This window comes from Lineus longissimus, chromosome 6 (assembly GCF_910592395.1).
Source record: "Lineus longissimus chromosome 6, tnLinLong1.2, whole genome shotgun sequence".
In the NCBI taxonomy this organism is placed as follows: Eukaryota; Metazoa; Nemertea; class Pilidiophora; order Heteronemertea; family Lineidae; genus Lineus; species Lineus longissimus.
Window position 1 is genome coordinate 18,267,160 of NC_088313.1, and position 13,312 is coordinate 18,280,471.

The window sequence follows — 13,312 nt, forward strand, 5'->3', positions numbered from 1 at the left end:
TCACGTTATCCCACCTGTTAACGTACGCAAAAAGATCGCCAGTCGATAGTAGTGTATGCATTTCTTTAAATCATTACAGACTAAATTCTCGGTCCAAAAACACATCCCGTGATTAAGAAATAACACACGGTTTATCTTGCTAATCAGTACATTTTGATATACTATATACACTTCAATTGGCGATATTTGCTCTTTTACGATGATAAACATGTGCAGGCATGCAAGTTTTGAATGTTTACACAGTTTTCTAAATTTACAAGCCTGGCCTTGGTAGACTAATTATAGTTTGGCCATTGTTCTATTTTTGGTGTCGTTTTCACCGACATCTATTTCAGTCGTGATGCGAATTTGCCTATCTCACACAGTTTCTTTAAGCAAAGAGTAGGCGATGTCATGTTTGTAGTCGAAGAATTCAACTCAAGTCGACCATTGGCATGATTGAGACATCTCCAATGGGCTCTATTCCGATGATCAATTTGAGTAAGGACGACCGAAGGATATCGGTGTCTACGCAATCGTTATATCAAAACAAAGACCACTCTTTACACATACGTAGTTTTTGAGACATTCAGAGACATTTACGAGCCACCATTTAAAGCCATGTCAATGTATCATCAAATAAGCAATAACAGCTCTCTTTCCCCAGGGGTCGAAAAAAGCGAAACCTCGAGCCTGAAGACGTTTGTAGACTTCGTGGAAAGATATGTCATGATTGTAATTTTTACGGCAGGATTATTTGGAAATGTCACGTCGATCGCGGTCTTCAGAAGGTTGAGGATGGGGGTGGCTATGAGTGCATACCTCTCCAGCTTGGCTGTATCGGACATATGTTGTATATTATTCGTTGGAGTCGTATCTTGGCTTGCGTACGGTCTTCCGGGCATCACCAATGGCGCGATATCTGTCAACTTCTACACCATGTCTCTCACAAGTTGCAAGCTGTCTATGTATTTTTATGTGGTTTTTCAAACAACTTCTGCCTGGATTGTGGCAGTATTCTCCATCGAGAGAGCAGTTGTGGTTTGGTTCCCTCTTAAGCGATCGGACATTACTCAGAATACAAGAAATAAGGTAATCGTGTTTGCGATGTTTGGGTGTGGCATTGCTAGTATCTATAGCGGTGTTATGAGTGGCTTTGTTGCATTTGGTGAAAGTTCGCTATGTTACTACCCAAAGACAGGTATTCAAGCCACAGTATTGGTACTATTTGACAACCTCATCTACTACTTTTTACCCTGCTTCACGGTCATACTAGCGAATGTACTCATTATAATCGGAATCACAAACTCAAACCAATTCAGAAAAGGCTCATCTCAGTCAAAAGAGGTGAAAGATAAGAGAACATTAGTCAACTTATTTCTCGTCTCCGTCATGTTTGTCATTTTCATGACGCCACAGCCCATCATGATCGTTTACATTTTCAATCACCCCGACCTCACCGGCCAGCATGAGTATCTACATACAATAAGTAAATTGCTTGTGCAAATAAGTTACCTAAATTATTGTCTTAACTTCGTCGTTTATGGGTTTGCCCTTCCACTGTATCGAAAAGAACTTGGTAAAATGATGTATTGTTGTTTGTCAAGGTCACAAAAGAGCTGACAAAAAACACGGGAAGCGATGATAGATGAAGAGTCGAAGGGTATTCATGGAGGATCAGTACATCTGTCCACGACTTGTATGTTCTCCGATGTACTTCGTCCATATCGTGGAGGAACTCTGGCGTCATCAAGCGACATATTAGTCTGATAAGAAAACACTTGTGCAAAGACGTAATATAGGGTTATTACAACCTGCTGCTTTTGATGATTTTTTCTATTAACTCATTTCTCTCTGCAAACGAAATCCTTTGTAATGAGCTTGTGATTTTATTTCACAATCCCAAGTTTCATTGGCTCCTTAACACCAGTAAAGCAACAACCAAAATCTGGTGGACGCTCCTGGCAGCCTATTATTCCAGCTTTCAAATACCTAAACGGTAATCCTCTAACTACGGTGCCGATGGTCTTGGATGTTCGTATCATCTTGATCTGAAATTAATGATAAGTGAAAGTTTTTTTGGCAACTTTAAAGAGGAGTGACAGGGAAACATACATAGGCTAACTTAGTCAGCCTCAACAGTCGTTGTTAAGTGGGCCAAGAACATCACGATCAGCTATTTTATTGGTCAGACCTGAATCTAAAACCTGCATGTCCTAAAATGAATTCTCTCCCAGTGAAAATTTACAGCTGAGAGAAATGAATAATTCGATAATTGCTAAGACACATGTGACTATAGTTCGTTTGACAGTCCATGCATGGCCTATATAAATAAACTGTAACTGGACCACTGTCCTACCATTTCAAACTTGTACAAAAATGAACACATCGGATGGCACCTACCGAATAATGGAAGGCAAACCCTGTTCCTCTAAAATCGTAATGGCTTATAGCCATTTCGTCACATCCACCCACGGTTGCATACGGTTGCAAAGATTTGCCGCTCAGCAGAGTAGCGAATGTTGTATCCGACACGTTTACTGTCATTTGCTGAAATGGGAGTGGTCATTGCTACGAACCTTGAAAAATATTGCGTTTAAGATTCGCCACATATACGTAAAGACAACATGCATCCGTATAAAAATGAACGCAGACTCAATACAGGTTGCGTTTGCGTAGCCGGTGATATGCATTTTGAGCGTTTTTCCTCAATGTTTAGGAACGCTGAAAGACATATTGCCACGTTAGTTTTTCTGTTTTCCGGCCCAATTGAAAGGTTATGGTCCCTGTAACTCTTAAAAGTAAAAGAGGACAAGCTTGATCTAAGCTCAATCGACTTCTTTGTTCACTTACATTTATATCAATTCTTATCTTCCTATAGATGGCCACCCCCTCCTTGTTCCAAGTCGGATACTTATTCGGGTTGCCGTTCTTATAGACCACTTCGTTTGTATTTGGATATTTAAAGGTGATATATTCCTTTAGACCAGAACTATTGGTATTCATACAATATAGGACTCTTGCAACAGGGGGATATATATAGATAGGATACTCTCCATTACTAAGTTTGTCTAAATTATGAAAGAGCTTGTATTCGGCACAGCAGTGAGGTTTATCTAAAAAATGACAAAAATATTTTTAAACAGAAAGAGCCAACTGCGACTTCAGATTGTTCGTATTAACTTTTATGCTGCTTAGGTCATATTCTTATTGGCCGTCTTCACTTCGAATCATGCAATGAACAATGACAATATGGCAGGAAGCCCAGCGCTACCTCCCAAATAGAACTCACGACTGTTCCGTCATCCTTAGCCTTCTTCGGTAACAAGTCTAAGAGAACGAACACGGGTAGATGCGAGTGTCCCTCGTCAGCCTTGGATGGCTAGCCATCTCGGAGAAAGAGACTCCAAAATCATAACTAGCCACCGAAGTCGGAAGTGCTCAGTCAATTTAGCGTGGAATAAACATCTTTTCCCTATATAAGCACAAACACAGAATGATTCCAAAGGCAGAAGATGAAGAAGACAAAGAAAAATGACTCACTGTCTATACCCCAAAACCAACATCGCCCACAGCCCTTGCCTGTGATGCTTCACAGCTGTTGCAAAAGCAATTTCGAGCCAGTCTCAAGCGGAAATCGCGGTCTCAAGGCATGAGATACTGATTTTTTATGCAAGCTCGTCATTTTCTGAATGCGTCAGTCTTCCATACCTTTACGCGACTTTTTCCTTGAGTAATGTCTCACGCCTTCGGCCCTTTTATAACTTCCTTTATTTTCACATAGGTCCACCTCACTTTTGGACAACAAACAGTTCCCTCTATGTCGCCGATAATCAAACGATTTGAAGCCACCTTCGATCAGTGATAATGCACCACAACATATCACAGAGACTGCGTAATGTTCTAGGACAGGACCAGATATTGCGTAATCCTTCATCGCCATTGGATAAAATATTGCTGTGAAGTCATATCTGTAACATGCCACTAATTCTGACGTTGTCACAATTATCGAAAGATAAAATAATTTCATCGCTGTGATCTATATTAATAACTAGGTTTCCTTAAGATTGTATATATCACCACTTCCTTCCCATTGCATTTCTGTTTGTCTCTTGACATCTCATGGAATGGTGTAAAGGACGTAAGGATGCAATGGTTCGCTGCTGTCCGTACTCGCCTAAATCAAATGTTGATCACGAGATATAGGACGGCTGCAAGCGACTACAATCCTGCTTTGATAGTGCTGACTCTTACTTCGCCAGGGGTGCACAACCAGCTGGTTCTTGCTTCAGCCAGGTGCCAAGCTCAACAAAATAACAAGCGGACGGGAAGTATTCGTTCGTAGACAATGACAAGTTGCAGAGGTAGGTATCATAACTGACTTAAAGAACCCGTCTTCAAAAAAGTGGCACAAAGTAGTTCGCCTCGCAACCACTAGGGTGCCGGAATCTTACCTATCGTGCACATATAATGATGCACACTGTAGATATATGGCAGATTTACACCATTATATTACCTTACACCAATCACACAACCTAGTCTCTTTAAAACATGCGTGAAACCACAATATAAACATTCAACACCTTTCCTTCCAATTCCAGGTTAATAATTGAAATGAACAAACGGTTCAGTAAAAGTGTCCACATACTCCCACCGACGGATGACGACAAGAGCAAAGTGTTGTGCAGAAGTAGACCCGAATCGAACAACAATAATACACACTATACTCAACATACACCATTCAGCTGGTCTCTCCATTGAACCTGATGTATTTTTGATGAAAAGCATCCCAAATTTCACTCTAATGATGTCATTTCCAGATTTCCAGAGAGAGAAAAGGTTTTGGGTTTCATTTCTGTCGTGTTGACTTCCTCGTCATATCTGTCTATACTGAAGGCGGAGAATGAATACTCACAAAAGTTCAAAATTGACCATCCTATTTTTCAGTTGGACACACGTTTATCAAAATATTTCACGTGACTTCATCTTCGGAATGTTGGGGTCAAGGCCTACCCAACTTCGGTGCACTCTAATACTGGCGTTATCTATTAAGATACGTTGGATATCGCCAGCATTTAGGCATAAACCAAACTTGAGACATTCCCGACCACTAAAGCATTCTGCGGACTGGGCATCGAACCCACGACCTCTGACGAAATGATCAACCCATATCCCTTTAGTCCCAATCAACATCCGTCGGTTGGCAGACTCATTTGAAGACGAGGGATCTTGCGTTGCAGCGATAGAAATCACTCGTTAACGCAGTGTTTAACAAACACCTGCAAATCAGATATCAATATTTTTCGTTGTCTACGCTCACTTTTATAAAGTACGTGAACACGTCGAACCACTTGACGAAAAGCGCAGCATCAGAGCTGATTGCAACTTCCCCGATGGTGCATTACTCGATTGTTCGCTCCGCTATTGTTTAAAATCATGAAGTGCCGCCATTGTTCGATGTCCTTGGTTCTTTGCCGTCTATTGTTCTCTTTATTGACTTGCGCTCGCTTTGGGCTCTATGGAAATGATTGAAATAGACAGAACCAACAGACAACACAACGGACTTTGTTTCCATGTGTCGATAGGTTTTATTAATGCCATTCCCAGGTTGATATTCTATTCCTGTTTAATGAAAAGTAGATAGGTGACATGAGACACTCTGTCCTAATTTACATACTGCCCCTCTAAAGTAGCATGTCAGGGGCTTATGGTAATCTGCAGTAAATTTGTTTCACTCTCAACAACCAAAATTATTTAAACGCAAAAATCCTAAATCCTCCATTATCATGAATATCAGTACAATTTTCAATAAGTAATCATGGCATTAAGTTTTCCACATTAAACATTTGATAGTCGTAAAATACACGAAAGAATAATTAAATACCTCCAGCAAGGAATGTTCTGAAGGCGCGGCCCCACATGTTCCTCTCTACAATGTTTAACAAACTTTTGTTAGGCATTTTCATCCTTTCCTTCTCAGTCAAAGGTAAGATATTGGTGTAACTACCTCAGTCCCATGTGCGAGTCTCTCGTTTAGAATGGAAGCTGTGTCTACCTCAACCCTCTATCTAATGGTGTACCCGCTACCCGTCACGGAGGAGACGTTAACGATAAGTACTGAATGATTTTTTTGCTGTTGCAGATGTAAAGTCTGATGAACTAGCGTGTTTTACCACTGGATCACAGTCAGCTACCAAATGTGAGGCAGCCATCCGATATCCCGTCTGCATTGTAAGTACAGCCCCAGGTACTACGATTGTGAGTACAGCCACAAGTACTACGATTGTAAGTACAGCCACCTGTACTAGGTGTCTGCCGACAAAAGCGTAACGGACCGGCAATGACAGGGTTCGTCGTGTGTATCCTACACATCCAAGGACCACCACTCTACAACAGCCAAAACCACTGTATCCCAAAACATGATTATACATCGATAAATTCCAGTGTCCAGTTGACGGACCTGTGCTGGGTCGTTCAATGCCATGTTACCTTAACGGTGTCGTTGAGTCTTGACGTGAAAAATCCAAATTGGATTAACTGAAAGAGATTGTCTTTAAGGATACTTAACCTAACTGGGATAACGTGAATTTTGACCTAATTTTTTTGGTTTCAGAAAAAGCTCGAAGACGGGAAGGTGGTAAAGTTTTGCAAGGCGGTCGGTTACTGTTATAATCAAAGTAACTGTTGGGAGTGTAGGAACACGGGCTGCAATGGGGCACACGCCGCGGGAAGGCTGGCTGTTTGGATTGTAACATCAGGTGTCACCATAGTTCACATTCTTAAATACCAGTAAGATGTCTATGATAAAAACTGTATGCATACGGCCCTACTTAACCTAACTGGGTTTAATGTTAATGACGTATTTAGGTATATCGCAAATCTTTCAGTTTTAAGATATTTCTGACCTACCTTCGGGGCCAGATGTGGTTTTTACTACGTCATTTGCAAGAAATGCTATAGCGACTCTCTTTTTAGAGAAACAATAAGTTAACTAGCTTGCTGCATGCCTGTCGACCTAGCGTATAACGAATACCTTACGGTATAGAGATACCAATAATTTCATTTTCATGTGCAAGGGTTCTAATTTCGAATTTCCTCAGGTACAGTACAATGTATGACGAAAATGCCTGATGTCACTAATAGCACTTCACATGTTCTCGGAGCAATGTTTCAATTAGCGCGGCTCATTGTATGTGACATGACAGCAAACCTCTGATTACGGAAGGTAATGACAATGAATAAATTTAAGACAAGATATTAAAGATAGTGATTCCTGTGATGGTCAGAGAGCGACTATAGAAATATTTTCCATAGTGTGGTCGTGATCAAACAGCCTGTTTCAAGGACATCGTTGTGACACAGCATAAGAACCTTACTTCTACGAACCTGACCTCTGGCAGAAGATTTGGGTCTAATAGAAAACGCATTAAAAAGCGATTGGTGATATCGCCTCATACTCAATCAATCAAAAGAAAATTATGTAGATTAGGTTTACCAAAGGTATGGCAGTCCCCAATCATCAGTTCATTGCGGCAGCCTTAAAAGCTTTTCATTGTTTAGCGTATTTTAGATATATGAGATTCTTTGAATTTGAACATGCAGGATGATAGATAAAAATCTGATTGAAAAAAAAATGGGTCAAGGGGTTCATCTCAGCTTTCTCCTTAATGGTGGTTAGGCATGCTATCTCGTTATAATCAAAGATAGTAATAAAAGTATAATACGACACCAATCTTAGTTTATATTATTTGGATCATGACGTGCTACTGACGTTTTCTTCGACAGAGATCAGGCTGTACCGCAGACCCCATGATCGACAACACCCTAGATCGGCCTATCACCAATGAGGATTCCATCACAGCTTAATACTGGAGCTTGCTTCTAATCGTCGATCTCCAATTTATCATTACGTGTAAATAATTGGACAACTCATACGACCGCTGATCGGTTCCCCTAATGACCATTGCAAGTTCTGAAGCCCCTTATACCTATTTATTATGGTACCTTCAGAGACCAGGTGGTGGTACCCCGCAGCTCAATAACTCTCACAGTCCAACAACCATAATTTATCAATGCACAATTCTCATTTTCTAGTCCAGACTGGAAACAATGTCACCAGGAGTTGACTGACACTCATCTAGAATTGTAGAATAAAACCTGGACACATGCACACTGATTGATCCGCCATACTATAGGGCAGTACAGACTGATATTGGATCACTAACTGTCGTCTCGAAGTCGGATTATCTCCAATTTCCTGATTGAACATTCCCCTTATCACCTGAACGTTCTGTTGACTCGTTGGCCGCGCTGGCTTTTCTGCTGGTGCTAAAACTATTTTTTCTGATTTTGTTTTATTTTGTTAAATATTTTGCCATGTTTTGTCAGATGTGGTTCGCTCAGTGAATTGTCTGCGATCGTCATAAGTGTTCAGTTGAAGCGTAGTATCGTTACATCTTAGTATATCATCATCTTACATTACTTATTAATCCCACACTTAGATCAACTCGGGTTGATAAACATGGATTATTAATCTTTCTATCAATATCCATTGCTCGAGTAACATTATACCCAGCCAGTCACTAGATGTTTCCGAGTTTCACTAACATGTCCGCCGAGACGCGAATTCAATTGTGGTGGATATGTCCTACAGTCTTACAAGTTCTCATCTGTTTTCCTGAGAGTATAGTCGCAAATTCGATCAGAGTTTGGTGCTAAATTCATAGACGTACTTAAGACCCCGAGATCAATAAAGTCCCTACTTAAAGACCATAGATGGAGTAACTTAACAGGAGCATCTGGAGTGTTACAATTGCCACTTTAAACCACCCTTCGTCCTTTCAGCTGTACGACCTGAGAATCAAGCCCGATGAAAATCACATTGATTTTTTTTCTTTCAGTATCACATGAATCGAATCCAGTGAGGTTTACAGTGGAACCCCGGTGACGGCGACCATCCCGGTAACGCGACCACCCCGCTATGACGACCAAGAATCACCGGTCCCCGGTTCGTGTATTGAATGTAACTAACAGCATGTGAGCATGTGAGCATGTTCTCAGCAGCTTGTAAGCCTATGTCAAATAATTGAACAAGCCGAATGTTTAACTTATAAAATGAAGCCGGTTTGCCGTCTTCTAAACGGCGGTTTAAAAGTTGTAGTCTAAAAAATGCTGTAACTTTGCATGTTCATAAATGAAATGCACCAACGATAGATAATAAGACTAGCACTACGTCTATGGACATCCAAATAGAAGATGAATTACACTTCAACCACAACAGACGTTAATCTGAATTAACGAGGTGGAAACCAAATTCCGTCTTTAGTCGGACGCCAAACCGTGGAATCGTTATCTTTTGCATAATTCAATTAGCATATTGACAGGCGAGGTAAATTTGTCACCGCTTCTTGGAGATCCTGATTAATCATTTGTGAGACAAGTAGAAAGAGCGTTATTCTGTTCACCCTGGAGTTCCGGAATGTATTTTGAGATCAGGCACTCAAAATCACCCGAGGAAACAGAAAAATCAAGAGTCCACACAACAATGAGTTAGAAACGCAAACTCCTGTTGGCCGCCAACAGTCGAGAGGTCAGCGACTCTACGAACATGAAGAACTGAGTTGTTACCTTTTATGCACTCGATCTTGGTATCCTTTTATATGCATCGTTGGTACATCACAGCGAGTCATCCAATGATACTCAGCTGTGTGAATTTCACACAAAACACTGCAAGTACTGGCTTTTTCCATTGATAAAACATGTTTCATTCAACAGTCTGGCTCGTCTTCACGTCCAATGACAATTTGCCAAGGGGATATACACTTACATCTACGCGTATCCTTTGATATGATAACAAAAAACCGATTAACTATTTCATCCTTTGGCAGTTCACCCAAATCCTTTCACCAGCCATTGTTGAAATGACAAGCAAGGATCTTCTTTCTAACGCCAGTATCGACTGAAACAAGACTGGGAAAGGGAACACAAAGAATGTCTGTAAAGAGGCTGTTTCTATAATCCCCCGAAGAGGAGGGGTACAAAGTTGAGGACATTAAGGAGGTACAAGGATATGAAGAGGCATGCCCATTGGCTTGAATTATACTTTTTTTTCCTAAGCAATACATTGCAAACAGCCATCAGATGCCCGGAAAACACATATATTTTCTAATTTTGTCAGGCGCATACAAATTAATCAGAGGGATATGGTATTGTAGTAGGTGTCTTTTCAAATGGGATTGTTTGGATAAACAGTCAAGTTTTTACATCCACATGTCTTCATTGTCTATTTCTACTTTAGGAATGGACTTGACAGCAAGGTACCATATCAAGAGCACGATAAACATTGTCGCTGGAATCACCAAGAGACGCAACTTTTTTCTTCGTAGAGAGTATTGTCCAATATCCATCTTTCCAAACACTTGCTCGACAATTGGCGTCTTATTTGTCACTCAGAGAGGATACCGGAACTCTGTCACGTCCGCGGGCCTAACTTATGCTCGTCAGCTTCCTCCTTGCCTGTCACCCGTACCTAAATATGGGGATCTGCCTTTGGCATAGTTAGAATGGTTCACCAATCCTGCAAGTAATAGAGATGTGCCTGAAACTTCAACACGTAAAGGGCAGATCAAGATCACCATGGACTGGTTAGTAACACATACTATATGATTCTATCTTCGCTGATACCGGTAGATTTCAAAGATTCCTGAGAGCAAAAATTGACGATCAAGGATTCAATCTCCACCAATCTTAAGTTAAGCACGTCAAGACACCTAGAAAAATGCAGTAGCTTCCGTAGCCCTACCTGTTTTCAGCCGCTTTAGCTGTATCTATTTAGATGGTTGACAATCCGGTACATGTACTGCGAGAATTCGGCATTGCAGAAACGTGACTGTGTACTTGAGTTTGTTTAGCAAAGTATCGGTAATAGATTTGTAATGGTTTGGAAATCTTCGTAAAGAGTGACCTAGTTTATCGTTATTGTGACCAGGCTGCCTTTACAATCCAAATGAAGACCGGGCAATGAGAAGTGTGCAACCAACAGAGCATATCAGGTCAGGGGATATTATTATTCATAGCCCCATATCGCAGAGGTTACACTATATCGAGATATTTACCGCTATCATTCGGAAAGGATTAAAATCACCATTTTTTCAAAAACAGACATCATGAAATATTTCCTAAGTTTATTTTGCAAATTTGTTTCTAACCTGATTTCTCACTCCATGATGTGATATTTTCCTATTTCTTACTAATCACGCTAGTTCCCTGTATAAAAATCAAGTAATAAAACGCTGCCATCTTGAGGCTTCCGAAACGAGTTTTCACCAAAGCAATTACCGATCATCGCTATATTTTTGTTGCAGAAGCAGAATGAAAAACTCAACGCGGTGAATGCCAGCGGTGCACTCGTCTACCAGTCACGGCCAAGGTTGTGCACGTGGATTACCTCAGCATCAAAGCGAGAATTCCGCGAGATCCGCTCGAGTGTGTTCACATGCTTCGAGCAAAAATTTTAAAAAATAAAAGTTTCGAGCATTTTTATGGTATTTGCAACACAAACACCGAATGGTCAACGCCGCTGATGGTCGTTGCCCGCAGCAGATATTTTTACTGGTAGCAGCAGAAGCAGCTGCCCAAATGTATTTCAATCGTCACACTGGTGACTGCAGCAGCAGTGTTCATACCGAAGAAGAACAAGAAGAACGAGACGAAGAACAATGTTACTTTACGTCCGTCAACAGACACCCCTAGGAGCCGATGGAATGGATCCATAATTTACTACAACAGCAGTAGCACCATGTATGTATTAGTTTTGTAGACGACTCCAAATTATGGGGGTCAATCATATGCATGGAAAAAACTTTCAAGACTAGCCTTTAAATATTTGAACCCCGGCCTCATTACCCCAGTGATCAATGCGACACTGGCACCACATCGATTTCACCGCTTCTGTCAAGCAGAGGAGATCAGGAAGGGAAATACATCGCACCACCTGACGAGAAAATCTCATGAACGAATCTGCGACGAAGTTTACCATTCATTAGTTTGACGAGCCATTAGTCATTGGAGTCTGTCTCCAATGCAAGCAAGTGAATCGTCTCTTGATGTTCTTTAGATACGCATAACTCAAATTGATGGCTATTTGTATTCCATTTTCGAACCATTTATTTTCTCTTAACTCTTTAATGTATCGAATGTGTCGAATAGACTTCTGTTAACGTTGCAACAGAGGTCACTTGAATAGAAAATACCAGGAATATTTGTCAGTATTGGTCATTATTGACCTGGAACAGAATGTCCTAAGAGTATCATTGGGTCCAAATTGCTTTCTCCTTCCCACTATCACCAGGGTAATCGGAACGAATGTCACTTATCCCATGTCACATACATCAAGACAGGCCAGAAGTATTATGGTTGGAAGTGAGACTGAACACGAATGGCCAGATCTAGTCACCCAAAATGCCTCACCGCCGTCAGCAAATCGACAGACAGTTGGTCAGATGCGGATATCACGACACCCTGTGTCCTTAAGGTAGGCGTACAGACCGAACAAAAAATGTGTACATCGATACACGCAGAGGTGTATGAAGAATATTCAAATAGTTTGCCGATAGTGTCAGTCACATCTCGAAAGCGATAGCGCCATTCAACCTTCTAGTTAAAAGTGAAACTTGGCATTACTTCCCTATTTTACATTCTCATCACATATCACTTAATGGTTGATGTAATCTTTGATTGGCGCTGTACAGAGACACATATCGTCACTGACAAGGTCCCCACATGATGGATGACTGGCGAGACGTGAATCCCAGACAGGCGCAGCTCCCATCATTCACCTCTTAATGCTCATCCGCCCTCAAGGCCAGACAGAGCACCGACACAACGCGACTCTCACTCAAATCAACAGCGCTTGATCGAGTGTCCTTAAAAGTTCTTTGTAAAGCACCTGATATTATCTAGGAGTAGATATGATGTTGATCTTAGTTGACACTAAGCCCACAATTCAATTTTCAAGAACGTTCGTGCGACGAATTTAAAGAAAATACTGTAAATATTATTATTGATAGTAATCTTTCTATCTATCAACCTTCAGACTCGGTCTGGTGTAAAATGATATTTGCGTGACCAAATCATAAGTTGTAAAGGTTTTCTAAATTTTATCGTGACTTGTTACTTGAATATGAATATTACATACCGTAATATGTGGTTATTATCTAGCGTAGATGGTTTCCTGGTGGCTTAGAAAAAAAAATAGCAAGGAAGTGCGTGTGACCGTAGGATTCATTTTTGAAGTCTTTTATGATAGCTTACAAAACAGAATAAACCAGGCCAA

General features: G+C 40.8%; 2 protein-coding genes across 2 annotated transcripts; one reads left to right on the forward strand and one right to left on the reverse strand.

The window, feature by feature from the left end:
• LOC135489618 (uncharacterized) lies at nt 1-4,149 on the reverse strand. The gene is made up of 4 exons (XM_064775049.1): nt 3,691-4,149; nt 2,833-3,095; nt 2,383-2,529; nt 1-2,030 (listed from the first exon to the last, which is right to left on the reverse strand). The coding sequence occupies exons 1-4, from the start codon at nt 4,007-4,009 to the stop codon at nt 1,869-1,871; spliced, it is 891 nt and encodes a 296-aa protein (XP_064631119.1). The 5' UTR covers nt 4,010-4,149; the 3' UTR covers nt 1-1,868.
• A 1,520-nt stretch (nt 4,150-5,669) lies between these two features.
• LOC135489626 (uncharacterized) lies at nt 5,670-9,392 on the forward strand. Its single transcript, XM_064775060.1, has 4 exons — nt 5,670-5,965; nt 6,122-6,210; nt 6,593-6,768; nt 8,880-9,392. The coding sequence occupies exons 1-4, from the start codon at nt 5,899-5,901 to the stop codon at nt 8,887-8,889; spliced, it is 342 nt and encodes a 113-aa protein (XP_064631130.1). The 5' UTR covers nt 5,670-5,898; the 3' UTR covers nt 8,890-9,392.
• The last annotated feature ends 3,920 nt before the right edge of the window (nt 9,393-13,312 follow it).

Bases quoted from the DNA above. Each gene is read 5' to 3' on its own strand.
- LOC135489618 (XM_064775049.1), bottom strand. From the start codon at position 4,009: ATGAAATTATTTTATCTTTCGATAATTGTGACAACGTCAGAATTAGTG. The intron at 3,096-3,690 runs GTATGGAAGACT...GTCATTTTTTAG, and splicing joins AAGGAAAAAGTCGCGTAAAG to ATAAACCTCACTGCTGTGCC. The intron at 2,530-2,832 runs GTAAGTGAACAA...CTCCCATTTCAG, and splicing joins AGATAAGAATTGATATAAAT to CAAATGACAGTAAACGTGTC.
- LOC135489626 (XM_064775060.1), top strand. From the start codon at position 5,899: ATGTTCCTCTCTACAATGTTTAACAAACTTTTGTTAGGCATTTTCATC. The intron at 5,966-6,121 runs GTAAGATATTGG...TTGCTGTTGCAG, and splicing joins CCTTTCCTTCTCAGTCAAAG to ATGTAAAGTCTGATGAACTA. The intron at 6,211-6,592 runs GTAAGTACAGCC...TTTTGGTTTCAG, and splicing joins TCCGATATCCCGTCTGCATT to AAAAAGCTCGAAGACGGGAA.